This window comes from Acomys minous (genome assembly GCF_964271855.1).
Source record: "Acomys minous genome assembly, chromosome: 18".
NCBI classification, from domain to species: domain Eukaryota; kingdom Metazoa; phylum Chordata; class Mammalia; order Rodentia; family Muridae; genus Acomys; species Acomys minous.
In genome coordinates, this window is record NC_140501.1 from 53,124,657 (window position 1) to 53,143,647 (window position 18,991).

The window sequence follows — 18,991 nt, forward strand, 5'->3', positions numbered from 1 at the left end:
CCCTCCCCTCCCCTTCCAAGTTTGAGAACAGGGCAGCCTTGGCAGTTTTGCTGGGATTCTAGTCCTAGGGCTAGGCAAGAGGAAATGGCCAAGATCAGGATTGACACTTGGGCATAAAGTTCCGCGGGACGCTCCAGGCTAGGCCGAGTGAGTAGGCAGGGCATCGTTGGCAGTGGGCGGGGTGGGGCGTGGCGGGGGGCGGTGCGGGGCGTGGCGGGGGGGCGGTGCTGAGCCTAGCCAGGCTCTGATCTTAAGTTTCTGCAGTCCAGGCTTCGGCCTTCCAGCTTCGTCTCTGTGTGTGACTGGAGCTGCAGCCCGGGCCGCTATGGCGCTGCGAGTGGCGGCGTTCGACCTTGACGGAGTGCTGGCCCTTCCCTCTATCGCCGGCGCCCTCCGCCGCACCGAGGAGGCCCTAGCGCTGCCCAGGTAAGGGGACCCGCGCTAGGCCGGTGCCCCGCCGGGTGCCCTGCCCACATGTCCTGCCCAAGTTTCAAACTGTTTCCCAGTGAGCCTGGGCGAGATCAAAATCATTGTCTGGTACTAAGATATCAGTGTGCACGAGTCCATGACCCTTCCAAACGCTAAATAATTAAACCTTGCTAAAAGGAAAGAAAGAAAAAGAAAGAAAGAAAGAAAGAAAGAAAGAAAGAAAGAAAGAAAGAAAGAAAGAAAGAAAGAGAAACTTCAGAGTTGCCCTTTGTGACAGGAGGCGTTATAAGCTGTTTGCTACCGGGTTAATTCTATTGCTCCGGGTCATTAAAATACCCGCCGCGACTTAAAAGAAAGTTCAGTTCAAAGGCCGGCGGCATAGGAGAACGAACACAGCAGCAGTTTACAGAAACGACCCACAGCCCAGGGAAATAGGGACCGGGGAGGCTGTCGCTGATACCAGAAAGTAGTAGCTCGGGTTTCAGACGAGGGAGGGAGGGAGGAAGCAAGGGACTGTAGGAAAAGTTTGGAAGAAAAATAACAAAATATTCAGACGTGGGGCTGCAGTTAAGACCGTGTACTTGCTGAAGACTCAGTTTGAGCCAGCAACCAAGTCTCGTGGTTCCAGGGTATCTGACGCCCCCTTCTGGCCTCTTAGGGCACTTGTACTCACAGATGGTTTTTTTGGGGGGGGGGTGTTTGGTTGTTTGGTTTTGAGCTTTTTGTTTTGTTTTTGAGACAGGGTTTCTCTGTGTAGATTTGGCTGTCCTGGAACTTGCTTTATAAACTGGGCTGGCCTCAAACTCATAGATTTGCCTGTTTCTGCTTCTCAAATGCTGCAATTAAAGGCATGTACCACGACTGCCCGGCTACATACAATTTAAAAAGTAATTTAAAAAATAAACTTTTGTTTTTCAAGACAGTGTTTCTTTGTGTAGCTTTGGCTGTCTTGGATTCGCTTTATAGACTAGGCTGGCCTAGAACTCACAGAGACTCACCTGCCTCTGCCTCCCTGAGGGCTGGGATTACAGGCATGTGCCACTGTGCCCAGCTAAAAAATAAACATTTTTAAGATCCAGATGTTACTAATTGTATGTGAGTTCATGGCTTGTGTTTCTTCTACCTTTTTCTCTTATTTTCCAACCTTTCATTTTACAAACATGTTTTATAACCAGAAAGGAGAAAAGGGTGTAGTGGCACATGCCTTTAATGCCAGCACTCGGGAGGCAGAGGCAGGCGGATCGCTGTGAGTTCGAGACCAGCCTGGTTTACACAGCGAGTCCAAGACAGCTAAGGGTACACAGAGAAACCCTGTCTCAAAAAACAAACAAAAAAACAACTAAAAAAAAAAGATGAAAAGTCGCTCTGGTGGGACCCAAGGAAAAGAAGGAATGGGTAATTACAAATTACCATTGAGAGGAAACCACATAATGGCCGCTTGGGGTCTGGAAAGCTGCCTCATTTGATGATTCTAGAATTCTTATGACACTAAAGGCCCACAGGAATTAACCTTTATATTGTATAAATCATGCAAGCCAATGTAGAGGATGCTCAGCATCTAGCACCAGGCCCCTTTTCAGATGCAGAGAGCGGGGTTCAGCAGGGAGAGTCCCTTGCTTGGTCACACAGTAGGTAGATTCTTCCCTCTCTGCTCATTGTGACTTTGTATCTTCCTTGGCTGCTGTTCTGGAAAGGTTTCTGTTCAGGGAGAATAAATACATCAATAACTAGGAAACAAAGAATAAACAAGTGGCTACAAAGTCCACCATGGATTCAGCACACTGCAGCTAAGTAGAATTTGACAGAGGACTATATTTGAAAAAGATCCACCTGTGCTTGCCCATTAGATGTCATGCATTTGGGAGGGGAAACTGAGGAAGGAATGATGAGTTCATTTCCTTTTTTTTTTTTTTTTTTTTTTTTGAGACAAGGTCTCTGTGTAGCCCTGACTGTCCTGGATTTGCTTTGTAGACCAAGCTGGCCTCGAACTCACACCAATCCACCTGCCTCTGCCTCCCGAGTGCTAGGATTAAAGTTGTGCGCCACCACGCCCGGCTTTTAACCTGTCTTTTTTAGTCATCTCTCCTGCTAAATAAGACATTGCCTTTCACTTTGGCTCTGGGGTAAGGATTAAATTAGTTGCTATGTAAAGTGGACGGGCAGCTGTGTTCTTGGTCCATGCCACCATTTACAGAAATTCTCCGTGTCTACAGGGCGATGCACTGAGCGTGCCACTTGACGGAACCCCACACAGCTGCTTTGTGGCCATGGTTAGGGCTGTTGCCAGGTGCTGTAGAGTAGGCCATGGCTAAACGAGCTGACCTCAGTGAGGTCAGAGTGCTGGGCTCTGAGCTTGTTTACCCATCAGATGTGTGAGCTAATCGTGTAGGTTTCAGAAAGTAAAGTAAAAGCATCTTCCATGCCCTGGGCATTTTCAGCATGCTTGCCTGCAGACATAACAACTCCACTCACACTAGTGACCAAAGTTCAAGGTGACAGCAGTACCCTGAGAAGAGCAACATTCTTGGAAGTTTCCTTGTGTCTCCTATTATTTGTTTGTGTTTTGTTTTCAGTGTATGTGGGTGGGTGTTCTGTCTGCGTGTATATTTCTGTACCATGTGTATGCCTGGTGCTCACTAAGGCCAGAAGAGGGTGCTGGCTTCTCTGGGACTGGAGCTCGGATGGTGATGAGCCATCGTGTGGGTGCTGGGACTCTAACCCAGGTCCTTTGGGAGAGCAGCTGGAGCTCTCCAGCCCCCCCCCTTGTATCTTTTGATTCACCAGTTTTCTGTCATATCCCATTCACTATTCACTGCCTTGATGAAGCATTCTTAAAGTACAATGCTCAGGGGCTGGCGAGATGACTAAGCGGACAAAGGAGCTTGGTACCAAGCACAAAAACCTGAGTTCTAATCCCCCAAGACTCACATGGTGGATGAAAAGAACTGATTTGCTCAAGTTGCTCTCTGACCTATACATGTGCACTATGGCACGTTATGTGCATATACACACATAATACACATAAATAAATGCAATAAAAATTAGAGTCCATGTTTTCCAATGGCAGGTGAATTCTTGCCTGTCTCAAACTGCTTCTACTTTAAGATAACCCCTGCCCACACTCGTGCTGTATAAATGTAGCAAAGTCCTGTCGCAGCCAGGCTATTTCTGCTTGCTTTGTTTTTAATCGATCCCCGTTCTCCAGGCTGAAATAAATTTTTTCCTAGGTTTCCCCATCTCGCTCATATACTGTAACTTTCTGCTTACCTGTCACTGTGAGTTCCCTAAGGATGGGGATGTTATTTTCCCATCTTTCACATCACAGGTTGAAGCACACAGCCTTGCACACCTTAGGAGTCTAATAAATGCTTGTGCCACCCAACTGCACTCTGATTCTTAAAACTGCAAGGCGACTGCTAAAGACTGTAGGAATCTCACTGAGGAGATGACAGCGTTCCAACCCTAGACTGAGGTGGTATTTGCATTGCTCTGAGTTCACTATACGTTGTCGAATGATACATTGAAAATGTGTCAATTTGATGTCAATTGCACCTTAATAAGGTTGTTGAGAAAAATACAGATGGCAAAAGTGTGACAGAGATAAGAAAGTTGGGCAGGGCCACAGGTCTCAGAGTGGATGACTTTACCTGAAAGAGTGATAGTCTATTTAAAAAAAAAAAAAAAAGGCTGGCTTAGCAAGAGAGTATCTCAGGAGGGTAGAAGTCCAAGATCAAGGTTTCAACAAAGTTGATGTCCTAGTTTGCTGTTGCTGTGATGAACGCAGTGACAAAGAGCAGCAGGGTGGGGAGGGAAGAGTTCGTTTGGCTCACAGGTTACAGCCCATCACCCAGGAAGCCAGGGAGGAACGTAGAGCAGGAGGAACCTGGAGGCAGGAACCGGAGCAGAAATAGTGGAGGGTGCTCCTTGCTGCCTTGCTCTTCTTGACTTTCTCCATTACCTTTGCTATAGAAGCCAGGGATGGCTCTGCCCATGGTAGGCCAGACTCTCCCACGTCAATCATTACTCAAGAAAATGCCCCACAGATATGGCCACAAGTCAGTCTGATGGAGGCAATTCCTCAACTGAAGTACTCTCTTCCCAAGTGTGTCTAGATTTGTACCAACTTGACAAAAACTAACTGTGACAGGACAATCTACACCGTGTCAACATTGACACACAAGCATAACCCTTTAGGTAATACCTGTGTCATTGCTTGTACCCAAGACCCCCCCAGGTTAATATTACAATATAAAATACAGTCTGACTTTTAAATTTCCATAGGCTTAAAAATTTTTAACATTTAAAATTCTAGGATCAAACCCAGACATGGTGGCACATGCCTTTAATCCTAGCACTCTGGAGGCAGAGGCAGGTGGATCTCTGTGAGTTCAAGGCCAGCCTGGTCGACAAACTGAGTCCAGGACAGCCAAGGCTATACAGAGAAACCTTGTCTCAAAAAAAAAAAAAACCCTCAAATTTTAATTAGTTAATTAATTAAAAAGACTCTACTTCCCCAGCACTGCCAGCTGCAGCTCACACAGTTTGTCTCAAAGGCTCAGCTGTGGCTCCACTCCACACTTGTCACTGTCTTAGGTAGATGTACCATGGCCCTGGTGCTTCTAATATGTCAGAGTCTCCACTACAGCTGAGGCTGGTCTCCTTGCTGACCCTGCCACACAATGCTAACGTTCAATTGTTTTCCTCGAGTCCTTTAATTCTGCACCGTTTGTGTCATCAAAACTAATACCACTGGGGAGACTCTCACACATTGTCGGGCTTGGCTGCCAGTGGGAGATGCAGCCTTGGCCCTGACCACAGCTTCTGCATGCTAACCCTGATGAAATACCTCCCAGAAGATTTAATCACAGTGATTCTGATCTCTTGTTAATCACATCTGAGTCTTCAACGCCAGCTGGCCCAAAGCCACAGATTCTTAATGCAAAAATCTCACACTGTATTTGTGACAGTGGGTTCCCTCTGGTGAATCTCTCAACCATGTTCTGTGCTTGTGTGTGTGTGTGCAAATAGCCTCTTTTTATTAGAATACCGATCATGTTAAATCAGGACCAGCCCCAAAGGTCTTATTAGCCTCATTATCACCTTAAAGATTCTTCTCCAAATATAGTCCCATTGTAAAGTACTGGAAGGTAGAAACTTCAGTGTAGGAATCTTAAAGGAGAGCTATTTCAGTCCTTAGCACAGGAAGTGTTTTTAGAAATCAGAGATTAGGAGGAAATAGGAACTATATGTGCATAATAGATACCAGAGGTTAAAAAAAAATGTTTCTTCTGAAGACTGTGAGCTAAGAATGGCTATATGTGAACAACCTTGACCTTGGTTTATATCTTCCCGTCCTGTCTGACAATAGCCTGTCTACGAATATAAAGGACAGTTGTCTGTCCCTGCTGTGGGACATGTGCTGAAGCCATCAGAGAGCTGGCGGTGGCACTGTTTCTTGTGTTTTCCAGGGACTTCCTGACTGATGCCTTCCAGCAGGAATGCCCAGAGGGACCCAGTGAGCAACTTATGAGAGGGAAGATCACGTTTTCCCAGGTGATGGGGCACTGGGTGGACCACTGGGGGCTTCTCGGCATCTTTCCATCCTGGCCCCGACCTTCAACTCCCTGTGAACGTCACCGTGACTTCTCCACTCCTGCCACCCCCATATAATTTACAAAGTAGCCAGATGCTGGAAAGTGTGTTTAGAACTTGGCTGCAGTCTGTCTCCATCAGATTGAGGGACAGTCCAAACCTTGAGGAACTGTGACAGGACACATGACAACCAGAGTAGCTATTTCAGACAGGGGCACTGGAACCATTAACTCAGTAACTACAGAGCAGGGCACTTTGGGGTCAGGGGCTGGGGTTTGAAGTTATAGGCCCTACTTACAGAGCAAGACCACAGCAGGTTTTTTAACTTCTCCAAAGCTCCATTGTGCTGTTAGTAAAATGAGGTGATGACACACACCGCCCCCACACACGGCTGAGTGTGAAGCCTGGGAATGCTCAGTGTTGTGTGTATCACCCAGTCAGAGGCCAGGAAAAAAGTTGTACCTGGTACTAAAGTCTCCGTTATTTTTTTTTAATAAGACAGTCAATGAGTGTGTCAATAAAGAATCTGTCTATAAGCCCACATATTTTTTAAATATGCTTTTTGAAAAATTGTATTATTACAGACATTTATTACTCTATCAGAGAACTTGGGGACCGCCTTGGTTTAAAAAAAAAAAAAGAGCATAAGAGACAGAGAGGATCAGGGTGTCTGATGGAAGCTGGTGTCTTCCTTCTATATGTGACAAGGAAGCTACAGCTGTGAAATCTTAATGTGGCCGCCTAAACAAGACCATCACAATGCTGTCATCAGTTGCTAAGCCAGCGTGGGTGAGGCAAATCTCACAAGACCCCAACCCTAGATGACGAGCTATAGACCATTTATGATTTCTGAGACAGACAGAGAGAAAATCAATCTTCTCCAGGGATGAGCCACCTAATTGATTATCCAATCCCTGGTAGTCAGCCCTAAATATACATACATGCATATACACATACATGTATGCATGCACATGTGTGCACATGAACACATACATATAAACAAACAAGCTACACTAAATTGGAGGGAATGGAAAAAACACAAGATGAGTTGGGGGAGTGAGAGGGAGGGGCTGGCATGCTGTAAATACAGTACTCTTATATGAAATATTTGAAAAATAATTGAATTAAAAGGCACACACAAAGCATATGAGATCCCATAATAAAATCAATTACTTTTTGTGCTAACTCCAAATTAATAATAATAATGATAATAACAAAGAAAAGGCTCACTTGTGTGTGATACTGCTGAGAACATTGCAGTCACTTTATCATACATGTACACGCACATGCACACACACGCTTATGTGCACACATGACACAGTAGAGGACAGTTACACCAATGCCATGGAGAGCAAAGATCTCTGTAGCTTTAACCACTAAAAACGTCTTCAGCAGCGCTGTTCAGAAGAGGGAAGGGATGCTACGCATGTTCCGTGCTGTGGGGGGTGATGGTTTTAAAGCCAATTCCCAGCAAGCAGCATCATGACCTGCATCCGACTGAGACTTCCTGAGCGGTTTCTGTTAATCTAGAAATTCACTCGGTTAGAAGTCTGAGAAGTCGAGTTATACCAGAATAAAAATGCCTAAAATTTGAATAGTTTTTTAAAAAATTCTATTTGGAATTTGCCCTAGTTTGCTTTCTATTATGTGGTGACAAACACCATAACCAAAAGCAACTTCGGGAGGAAAGAATTTATTCGGCTTACAGTCCATCACTGAGGAAAGTCAAACATGTGGAGGTAAACACTGAAGCGGAGACCATGGAGGGAGTGCTGCTTACTGGCTGGCTCTAGAGCCTACGTAAATTCAACAGCCTTTCCTGTAGCAACCAGGACGCCTGCTCAGAGGTCCTGCCTCGGGCCGGACCCTCTCACATCAATCATTAATTTTGAAAAAAATGCCCCATAGATGTGCACACAGGCCAATGTGATGGAGGGATTTTCTTACTGAGGTTCCCTCTTCCCAAATGACCCAATCTGCCTGAAATCAACAACAACAACAACAACAAAATCTGAGCAGCACAGAGATGACTTTTGTCTCTTAGCTCTCATTTGTGTACAGTATGAAAATGAAAGGTGCACAGGGTATAGATCTGGGCAAGATTTCCAAACTGAACACACCTCGTGTCTTTAGCACCAGGCCAGAACCCATGGTGGGCATGGTGGGATCCTCTCGTGTGCCCGTAGACATGACCTTTTCGCAAGCAACTTCTGATTCATCCCTAGCCTGCATCGTGCTTGCCTGTGTTAGCGTTTGTACAAGGGGAGCTCTGCTGTTTGGCATCTTCTGCAAGGCCTTGTGTACGTGGTGTTCACAGGTGCTGTTGCAGGCAGGCTACTGGGGATCCACTGTATGGGTGAACCCCACTCTGTGTACCTATCCCGAGACTAATGGGCATCTGGGCTCCATGCATACTGGTGACTGCACTCATGACTCAGTCATTTCCAGATGCTATACACTGTTTTATAGACGATGCCCATCGTCTCCAGATACTATACAAAGAGGGTTAGGGCTCCAACATATGCACCTTCAGTGGGATACAATCATTTAGTCCATTGTAAGTGGCCATAGTATACACACACACACACACACACACACACACACACACACACACACCAGATAGTTTAGACAGAAGCTGCAAAGTTCTAGATTAGAGTCTCAAGAGAGGTTGGTTTCTTCTGAGGTTTCTTTTTGCAAGCAGCCAGTTTCTCACTGGGTCAATATATGGCTTTCCGTGTGTGTGTGTGTGTGTGTGTGTGTGTGTGTGTGTGTGTGTGTGTGAGTGCGCGCGCGCGTTAGCTTTAGGCTGCTACAATACAACGCTTGAGGCAATTAACTTCTAAAGGGAAAATATTTAGATAGCCCACAGATAAGAGTCCAGTCCAAGATTGGCCACTGGTACAGGCTGGTACATTATGGACCAGTTAGAAGAGAGAGGCTAGGAAGCTAACACCCCACAGTCCCCTAAAAGCATATGCTCCCACTGACCTTCCACCCCCTGTGTCTTCCAAAGGCTCCATCCTCAAACAATAGCACAGCCATTTGGATCAAACTTGGAGGACAGTATCTCTAGTTAATGAGAGCATCAGGCTGTGTTCTTATCTTGTCCCCTGAGGATCCATCTTACTGAGTTAGAATTCATCCCAATGGTCTCATTCCACCTGAATCTCATCTTTAAAGACTTTATCCCCAAAAGTCAAATTCTGAGGTACAGGGGTTAAAGACTTCAGTGTTCCAGTTTTGAGAGGACCTTATATTCATTCAGCCTGTAGCAGCAGCCATTTGTGCAGTTTCCCTTTGAAGCCTGGCTGTCATCTTAGTGTCTGTGACACACACGGCATTAGGCTATGGAACCTTCAGGAAGTAACTAAGTCAGGAGAGTGCAGTTAGAGTGAAGTTGGAGTCCTTGGAGAAGGAGCCATAGAGAGTTAGATCCTTCTCCTTTGAGAAAAGTGATGGGCATCATCTATGAAACAGACACCATCTGTCTGCATCGTGACTTTGCCCTTAGAATTCAGAATTGTGGGGAAGGAATTTAAGGTGCTTCTGAGCTTCCCAGCTTCTGTTATATTATTGCAGCTCAGAGCACTTTTAGCCATTTTTCTCAGGAACATGTTTCTAGGCTTGGAACATTCTCTCTCTCTCTCTCTCTCTCTCTCTCTCTCTCTCTCTCTCTCTCTCTCTTGAACTTAGTGGTGCTGCCAAACCTTCTCTAAGCTTTGCAACCACTGACCCCGCTACCTACCCACCCCACAACCTGCTTGCTTTCCAGTGGGCACCGCTCATGGATGAAAACTGCAGGAGGCGCTCCAAAGCCTGTGGAGGCAGTCTTCCTGAGAATTTCTCCATAAGCCAAATATTCAGCCAAGCCATGGCGGCAAGAAGCATCAACCGCCCCATGCTCCAGGCAGCTGTTGCTCTAAAAAAGAAAGGTAAGAGCCTCTATGCTGCCCATCTCATGGCTCAACTACACCAGAGCCCTCTCGGAGCTAGGATCAGAATACAACGAAGTGCGTTTTAAGGTCACAGATCTGACACACTCTTGAAGCAAGCAACCACAGCCTGCTTTACTATATGAGATGACTCTGCACTGTTAGGATCCCTGAGGAAATGACATAACTTTATATAATAAAGCAATTGCCGGTAACTGCTTGATGAACAGAATTCTGCTCTTTCGTTGGTACTAACTGGTATCAGCAATTATTCAAATGACCAAATTTTTGTCACAGATCTTAAAACATGGCTTCTCAGCAACTCTGATTTTCTCAATTTTTGAGTGTCCATCTTTGGGCGTCAGGGTGGCGGTGCTCTGAGCTGGCAGGAGTATAGATGACGTCATGTGGTCTAAGACATGAGGTCACATGCATATCCTGGTGCCTGCCTCTTTTTTATGAGCACCAGTGAAACCGTCCACATCAGACTTGCGTCATTGCATTGACCAGGGCATCTGACTTAGGTCCTCTGTGCTGCTGTGTAACAAAAGGCCTGAGAGTAGAGAGTTTATAAAGAACAGACATGGCTTCTTCTGCCTCTGGAGGCTGGGAAGCACAAGCTTAAGAGGCCCATGCCTTCATGCTATACCACACCATGTTGGGAAAGGGAAGGGCAGAATAGAGTGTGAGTGCTGGAGGGACAGGATCTCCAGCCTGCAGCCCCAGTTATTCTAGAACAGGCACTGACTTCCTCCATGAAGGCAGAGCTCTGATGGTCTGGTTGTTTTTGTTACGCTTCTGCCCACTAACACTGTAAGAGTAGGAATTAGGTTCCCAACACAAGCTCTTGGGAGACACATTCAAGCCATAGCTCATCCCCCGTCCATCACTCTTCCCTCGTCTTCAGCTCATCCGTATCTTGTTTCCGACATCTCCTGTCTCTTGCCATGGCTGACTGAGTAGATAGAGCCAGGAGAAGGTGCCGTCTCTTTTCAGGTTTCTCCAGTTTTGAAATACGAATGCAGTTCCTGGTGGTCAAGGCAAGAGGTTTTGTTTGGTTGGTTTTTGGTTTTTGGGTTTTTTTTTTTTTTTGTAAAGATCTTGAGGTCCTTGTGCCCACAGGTAAGGACTAGGGAAACAAGAAATGTTAAACACACAAGGTTGTCTCTTCAAAGGATGAAGATGTACACCTGTTTCCTGCCAGGAAAGCGCGGAATGAACGCAGTTAATAGCCTGGTGACCTGTGCTATCTGTAGGGCCGGGCCACATTTGCATCCTCCAGACTATTATATTTATCTCAGCCATCCTCCCTACACGCTTCTCTGGAGCATCGTTCTGAGTCAATAGAACCCACCTTTATGGAAGAGGCCGTATGCCCTTTGTGAAGCGCTTCAATGTAAGCATGTCTTACGCTTTGCTGGGCGCACCGATGGAGTTAATTGCCATCAGCAAACTTTTTCCAAAATTGCACTGTGCTTAAATATGCCTAGACCAAACTGCCTGATGTCAGACCCTAGAACCAGTATGGGCTACTGAGTCCTGTTGGACAGGATCTCCTTCCTGCCTCACGTAACTCTGCCCACCCTGGCGGTCGCAGTGACCCTCACAGTCTTTAAACAGAGCAGAGTTGTCGTTAGCATAGACTACATGGGAGCACTGAACCTCACTGTGGGCCTTGTTCATCTGTTAATATAAGATAGGTAGATCTTCCCTGACTCCCCCAGAAGTGGAAAGAACCCCATGAGCGGATGAAACATAGACAGTCTTATAAAACAGGGCAGTAGGAGTAAGGAGTGGAACCTGATCTTCAGAAGGCTCCATGCTTTGCTTGCTCTCAGGACTGTGCCAGGAGGCGTTCGTGGGTAAGGATGATTCTTTCTCCACTTCCCTAATGAAATCTGTATAATGCAGAGATTGGAGTAAGCAAGCAGGAGCCGCAGTAGGGGACTCCCCCATCCTCGGGGGCCCCTTGCAGGCATCTAGGTATCGCTGGACAGAGTTCTCTCTAAGCTGATCCACTCCCTGGAAAACTCTTGCCCAGGATTCACAACGTGCATCGTCACCAACAACTGGCTGGATGACAGCGACAAGAGAGCCAGCCTGGCCCAGATGATGTGTGAGCTGAGCCAACACTTTGACTACCTGATAGAGTCCTGTCAGGTCGGGATGATCAAGCCTGAGCCTCAGATCTACAAGCTTGTACTGGACACCCTGAAGGCAAAACCCAGTGAGGTCAGTCGACACGTCCTCTCTCAGGGAAAGGGTGTTCTGGAGATCTTACAACAGATTTACAGACTGGCACGCACTTGGGGCCTGGCAGCACGGTCCTAGGCCCATACCTCCTGTGTCAGAAGGGGATGTTTTTGACCCATAGCTCAGTCTAGAATGTTCCATTGATGTAGTCCTTTGTGTGGCTGTAGGTTCCATCAAATTCTGTGAGAGTAACTACTTATAAAGAAACAGAGACCCTGGGAGACTTTGCCAAGAACACAAAGCTAATGAGAGTCACCCCATCAAAGGGTGATCAGGAGTAGGTCTCCTGCCATAGCCTCCCTGTCCAATCCCTGCCCAGGCATCACGTCCTACTTGAATCCTGTCTCTGCCCATTAAGTGTCCTGGGAGTCTCTCCGCTAAAACACTGTATTAGGATCTCCTACTCTAATCTTGAAGGGTAGCCGGACTCAGGTCCCTTTCCTTCATGTGTTGTCCCTTCCTTCTGCTTGGACCCATGCGCAGAACAGACAAGAATAGGACAAGATGCTCAGGACAGCACCTAGACCCCTTCCCCATCCCTGAGGATCCATATTCTTCATTTCCTCATCACAGAGCTGCCCCCGGTCCTGTTCTCCTGTGTTTCCTTTTGAGGTTCCCCTCACACAAGGTGCTTCTTCTGACTGACACCCGTCCTTTTTGGGTCCAGGTTGTTTTCCTGGATGACTTCGGGAGTAATCTGAAGCCAGCCCGTGACATGGGGATGGTCACCATTCTGGTCCGCAACACAGACTCCGCTTTGAGAGAACTGGAGAAGGTCACAGGGACACAGGTAACGTCCAGTCTGGGCAGTCTGGCTAGGAGACCAAAGTGCTCACTTGGGTGATTCTGGGGCAAAGAGAGGCCATCACCCTTAGTTCAGGAAGTCCACACCCCTGACCAACACCCATCCATTTCTTTCTGTGCAGACAGTGAGCAAGAGTTTAAACCAACCTTTGGCAAGTCAGGACACTAAGATAAGAGAAAGGTGGGTAAGGTCTGGAAGATGGCTCACTTGGCAAGTGTCTGCCATGCAAGCATGCGGCCTGAATGTGGTCTCTACCACGCCCATGGAATCTGGGCATGGTGGCACTTGTGTGTACTCCTAGCACTGGGGACATGGAGACAGGCAGATCCTTGGAGCTCTGACCAGAATCTAGCAAGTCAAAACACTCCTATTTGTGTTGGGAAGCCATTCACCCTCTCACTGTTTAGGAAATGGTGCTTTTACTCTTGCGCTGTTTTACTTTTCTTTCTCCCTGTGTCATTAAGGGACTTGGGATGACAGAGGACCTACATTCACCCACTGAGGGCTTCCAAAGTCACATAGGATGCCCAGTTATAAGATAGGCGATGAGGGACTGTAGAGAGCCATGTGTGGGTTTTGGTTTTTTTGTTTTGTTTTGTTTTTTGGCTTGACCAGGGGGCTGTGTACTCCCATCTGCATTCCATTGGCCAGAACTCAGTCACAGGTCTCCATTGGACTGAGACAGCTGATGGAATTTAGCCATGCCCAAAATGTAAGGCACTATAGGTGATCCATATGTACCGCCAGAGCTCAGGAGGGGTGGCAGAAGTGATGTCTAGGGTCTCACACTCTCTTCCACTGTGCCCATTGTACTTTTAGTTTCCTGAGGCCCCTCTGCCAATCCCTTGCAATCCAGATGACGTCAGCCATGGATATGTGACAGTGAAGGTAAGCCAGGCAAGTTCCCGCTGACCACAGGCCATAGGATGACATATGAAATAGAAATGGCCGCTCAGTTGCCAGACCACAAAGGTACAGTTAGGAAAACAAAAGAGAAAAAAAGTGTAGTGAGTGACTGGAGCCCCTGGTGGAGGCGACATTTTTTTCTGAAGATCCAGGACTCAGTCATGTGACTACACCAGCTATTCCTAGGGCTAGGTATGTCTAGAAATATCAGCTTGTGCCAGGGAGGAAGGATAACACAGACATTAGAAGCCCTAACAGTCGTCTTGCCAATAAAAACCCTCCCCAAAAGGACTATGTGAACGGTCATATTTAAAAAGCAAACATCTGAGGAGTAACACACTCACTGTGCGAGCGTGAGGGCCTGAGTTCCATGTGAAAAACAAAACAGTGGTTTGCGTTTGTAATCACAATTGGGAGGCAGAAACAAATAGATCCCTGGGGTCGCTAATTAGCAAGAATGGTGAACTCTGTAAGTCCCAGGCCATGAGAGGTTCTATGTACAAACAAACAAACAAACAAACAAAGAAAGTAGGCAGTCCTTAGGGAATGTGTCTTCATTGCCTTTCTATTGTTGTGATAAAATACCAAGACCAAGGCAACTTATAGAATAAAGAGTATAGTTGGGCTTATGATTCCAGAGGAGTAGCGTTTATGATGGTTGAGCAAAGGCATGGCAGCAAGTGGCTGGAGCAGCAGTGGAGAGCTCACATCTTGATCCCCAAGCAGGAGATGGGGAGCGCACACTGAGAATAGCACACACCCATCCAACAAGGCCACGCCTCCTAGTCCTTCCCAAGCAATTCCACCTAATGGAGACCAATTAACCAAACACATGGGGGCCATGGGAGTTATTTTCATTCAGCCCACCAAAGAATGATACCCAAAGTTGACCTCTGGCTGTCACTCATGCATACACACACGTGTATCCTCACATACATCACACACACACACACATACACACACACACACACACACACACGCATGCACGCACATGCGATGTAAATAGTTTTTCATAAGTTAGACATAGACTTCTACAAAATAAACTCTCAGTTGAAAATTATAAGATAGTGCCCATACCAAGTCATGTTAGAGAGGAAGCTAAATTGTTCTGACTCTGTTTGTTCTCAACCTTTTCACATCATAGTGAAAACTTCCTGGCGTGTTACCCACATTGGCCATTGCCAGTTCCCAGCCATTGTTACCTAGCCTTTGGGTCTTGATCTGAGATGGCTGGGTCAGACAAGATCTGGCTATCCCCTGCAATGGCTGTGCAATGCCATCTGCATGAGGGAGTCCAGTTCTGCCTGCACTGGCACCAAGATTCCTGTCATACCTCCCTCTCTTCCACAGCCAGGCATCCGCCTACATTTTGTGGAGATGGGCTCTGGCCCTGCCATATGCCTGTGCCATGGGTTTCCTGAGAGCTGGTTTTCTTGGCGGTACCAGGTAAAGGAAACTGATGAAGGTCCTCCCATGTCAGGGTGAAAAGGGGGCGGGGCATTTAGATGGTGTAGGGTAGCCTAAGATGGTATGGATGGATCCTCTCCAAATTGTGACCATGATGCCTCAACAGCGCTGGGCATAGGAAGTACCTTGGGGTGATACTGAGCCTCAAGATACCTGCATCAATCAGAAGGAGGCTCTTGAGGACATGCTACCCCGCCTCCTGGGAAATCTTAGCAAGGAACACGGAAATATACAAGATGTCCTGCCCAGTGTGCTTTGATACAGTGTACAGCCCCCACCACTGCCCGTGGCAGTCCTGTGAGATGGGCACCTTCTAGCTCCATGGGAATGACTTTAGGTGGAGCCATTTACAAGACAGAGGGAGGAAAGGATGCAAACAAGGAGCATCAGCTAGGGGGCCTGGTGAGACCACACTGCCTTGCCCTTGAACTGTTTTGTTTTCCAGATCCCTGCTCTGGCCCAGGCGGGCTTCCGGGTTCTAGCCTTAGACATGAAAGGCTACGGAGAGTCGTCCTCCCCTCCCGGTGAGTTGCCTGTGCCGTAGATGATAGATGTCCCGTATGGTCATGCTTCTCTGCGTTCGACATCTCTAGCACCCTGAGTTCTCCAGCCCCCCTTAGGCTTGCCCTGTCCAGGTAGGTTGAGTGCATCTGATGAGCCCCTGATCCTTTCCCACGGTGTCCCACGTCTCTGGGCTTGGATTCCTCTTTGAACACCCTGAGTAACCCAGGAGGCCCACAGGCTTGTGCTGGTGGGCGCCCTCTGCTGGTCATCAGAGATGGAGAAAGTAGGGTACACCAACTATTTCTAGAAAGGTTTTCTTATACCTAGCTGAGAGACTGAGTTTAAGTCCTCCGCTTTCCCTCCCCTCTGCCCTGGCCACACTCATTCTGCATCCTCTCTGTGACATGATGCGTCATTGTGTCAGTGGGCTCAGTACAATAGCCAACATTTCAAGAGTGGCTGATCTCCTGCCTCTGTGTTTATCCCTGTTGGACTGCAGCTCTCTTTCGGGATAAATGCTTTCAGTGTCCAAACCACCATCTGATTGTGCCTTCCTCCACCAAAGACCACTGGGTTGCCCCATCTTTGGGCTACTTTGATGAGCACTGCTCTGGACATGAGTGCGTGCGCGCGCACACACACACACACGCATCCCTGCCTTCTATTCTCCAGAACTACTGGATTCTGCAACAATTGTAGGTCAGATCCAAGTGCTGTGGCTACAGAGCATTAAATAGCCTCTCAATCCTAAGGCCATATGTACATTTACAAAGCATTTTTTGGATAGGAAGATTTCTTCATTTGTGTCAGGCTCGGGTGAGTTCTTAGTCTAAAGGTCTTCAGAGCCCAGGTGTGGAGGCAGGGGCATGATGCAGCCAGGCACAAACCCAGCTCCTCCAAAGGGTCAATGACGCCGTGGACAGCTGGGCTCTCTAAGCTGCTCCCCATAACCACACTGATTGCAGCTGTCATGTCTGACTCCTGTGTCTGAAGCCCACTGGCCCAGTCGGGGGCTTTGACCGCTCTCAGGAACACCTACCACCTCCCTTGACCTGTCATGCTGGAAGGTGCGGTGCATCATCCCCTAGGTGGGACAGCATCTGCTCGGTGACTCCTGCATCCTGAATGACACAAGAAACTGAACTTTAGACTAGAGGGACACTTTCATCTCCAGAGCCCCCGGCTTCCGTTATGAGAGCACTTGCTTTATATTTTCAGTTGGCCGGGAACCTGTGCATGACATAGACGGATTAAAACCGTTATTAAATGATTTGCTTATTTTTCTTATATTCCCACCATTTGTTTTGTCGTTGGTGTCGTTTGTTTTGTTTTGTTTATATGACACTTTTTTTCTTTGTGCTAACTGGAATTGCTATTATTGGCTTTTTTAAAAAGGCACTTACTCCCCAAAGGAGTCTTCAGGTACAATGCAGCACTTACCAAATTTCCGACAGTTTCTTTTTCCCCTGAGGCAGGTATTTGCTATTTATCTTGGTTGGCTTCAGATTCAATTTCTTGCTTTGTCTCCCAGGTGCTCAGTGGCATATTTTTAGACAGAAATAGAGAAATTTTACAGTGCATGCAGGACCACACACATCCACAAAGAATTGGATGCATTTTGAGAAAAAGCATAAAGCTGGAGAGATTTGAAATTAAATCTTGCATGGTTTCAAACCTTATTCCAAGTTCACAGTAGTTAAAGGATATGATACCAGTGTGAAGTCAGAGGTCCTGAAAAGTGGAGAGACTAGAGAAGTCAGAAGTAAACACACACACACACACACACACACACACACACACACACACACACGTGCACATGCACGTGAACGTTAACTGGCCTTTGACAAAGGTGCCACGAACACACCTCGAGGAGAGGCTAGCTTTTCAACAAGTGACAGAAAAGAAGCCAAAACTGAATCAAATTGACATATATATATACATATATATATATGTATATATATATGTATATATACACATAGTGGTTTTTTGAAACAGGGTTTCTCTGTTACAAAGAGCCCTAGCTGTCCTGGACTCTCTTTGTAGACCAGGCTGGCCTCGAACCCACAGAGATAGGTGGATTTTTATCTTTTTGTTTTGTTTTGTTTTGTTGTTTTTCGAGACAAGGTCTCTCTGTGTAGCCTTGGCTATCCTGGACTCCCTTTGTAGACCAGGCTGGCCTTGAACTCATAGCGATCTGCCTGCCTCTTCCTCCCGAGTGCCAGGATTAAAGGCGTGTTTCACCATGCCCAGATGACTTTTATCTTATGTCATATTCAAAACCCAACTCAAAATAGACTTTAAAAAAGTAAACAGAATCAATATATTGGGAGGGCTTTTTTTTTATAAAGGGAAGTTCTTATTTATAAAACTAAAATCATATTTTCTCTGTCTGTCTCTTTCCCTCCCTTCTCCCTCTCCCTCCCCCCTACTCCCCGCCCCCGTATGTGTGAGGGTCTCATTATGCTGACCAGGATAGTCTTGAACTCACAGAGATCTGCCTGTCTCTGCCTCCTAGATGCTGGGGATTAAAGGCGTGTACCAGCATGCCTGGCATTTATCATTCATTCATTCATTCATTCATTCATTCATTTCTAATTGCAGAAGTAGAAGAATACGCCATGGAAGTGCTGTGTAAGGTAAGAAGCCTCTTCAGTAACATGTGCAGTGTCCTTTCCATCCTGCGTGTCCCCATGACATAAGCCAGAAGCATGGGTGTCCCTCTAAGGCCCAAGAAAGCACAATGCGCAGCAGCATTTGGGTGTTGGTTCTCACTGAGCACGAAGGAGACAGTGCTAAGTCACAGCCAGCACGTATGAAGCATAGTGTTTCCCAGACAAAAGGAGGCAGCCCAAGGTTGCTGCTGCCCATGGTGACAGGGCACAGATCCAGATGCAAAGCCTTCCCTTCCCCACTCTATCCTGAGCATCGTCAGCGACCAGCACTGTGTGTAAACGGTGGCTTCTCTGCCCAGCTTCCAGGCAGGGCTGCTCTCCTGCCTCAGTTTCCCAGCTGTGACTCTTCTCCTCTTCCCTATATATCTTGCTCAGATCTCCCCACCCCTCCCATCCCACCACCACCCACTCACCTGGCCTCCCACTTACTT

General features: G+C 47.0%; 1 protein-coding gene across 1 annotated transcript in view; it reads left to right on the forward strand.

The window, feature by feature from the left end:
* Positions 1-233: 233 nt before the first annotated feature.
* Positions 234-18,991, forward strand: part of EPHX2 (epoxide hydrolase 2) — a 37,300-nt gene continuing 18,542 nt past the window's right edge. Inside the window, exons 1-9 of the mRNA XM_084767570.1 lie at positions 234-426; positions 5,898-5,982; positions 9,794-9,953; positions 11,995-12,185; positions 12,874-12,996; positions 13,831-13,899; positions 15,268-15,363; positions 15,830-15,908; positions 18,490-18,524. Of these exons, the coding sequence (XP_084623696.1) occupies positions 326-426; positions 5,898-5,982; positions 9,794-9,953; positions 11,995-12,185; positions 12,874-12,996; positions 13,831-13,899; positions 15,268-15,363; positions 15,830-15,908; positions 18,490-18,524 (939 nt within the window). The 5' untranslated portion in view covers positions 234-325. The remainder of the gene's footprint in view (positions 427-5,897; positions 5,983-9,793; positions 9,954-11,994; positions 12,186-12,873; positions 12,997-13,830; positions 13,900-15,267; positions 15,364-15,829; positions 15,909-18,489; positions 18,525-18,991) is intronic.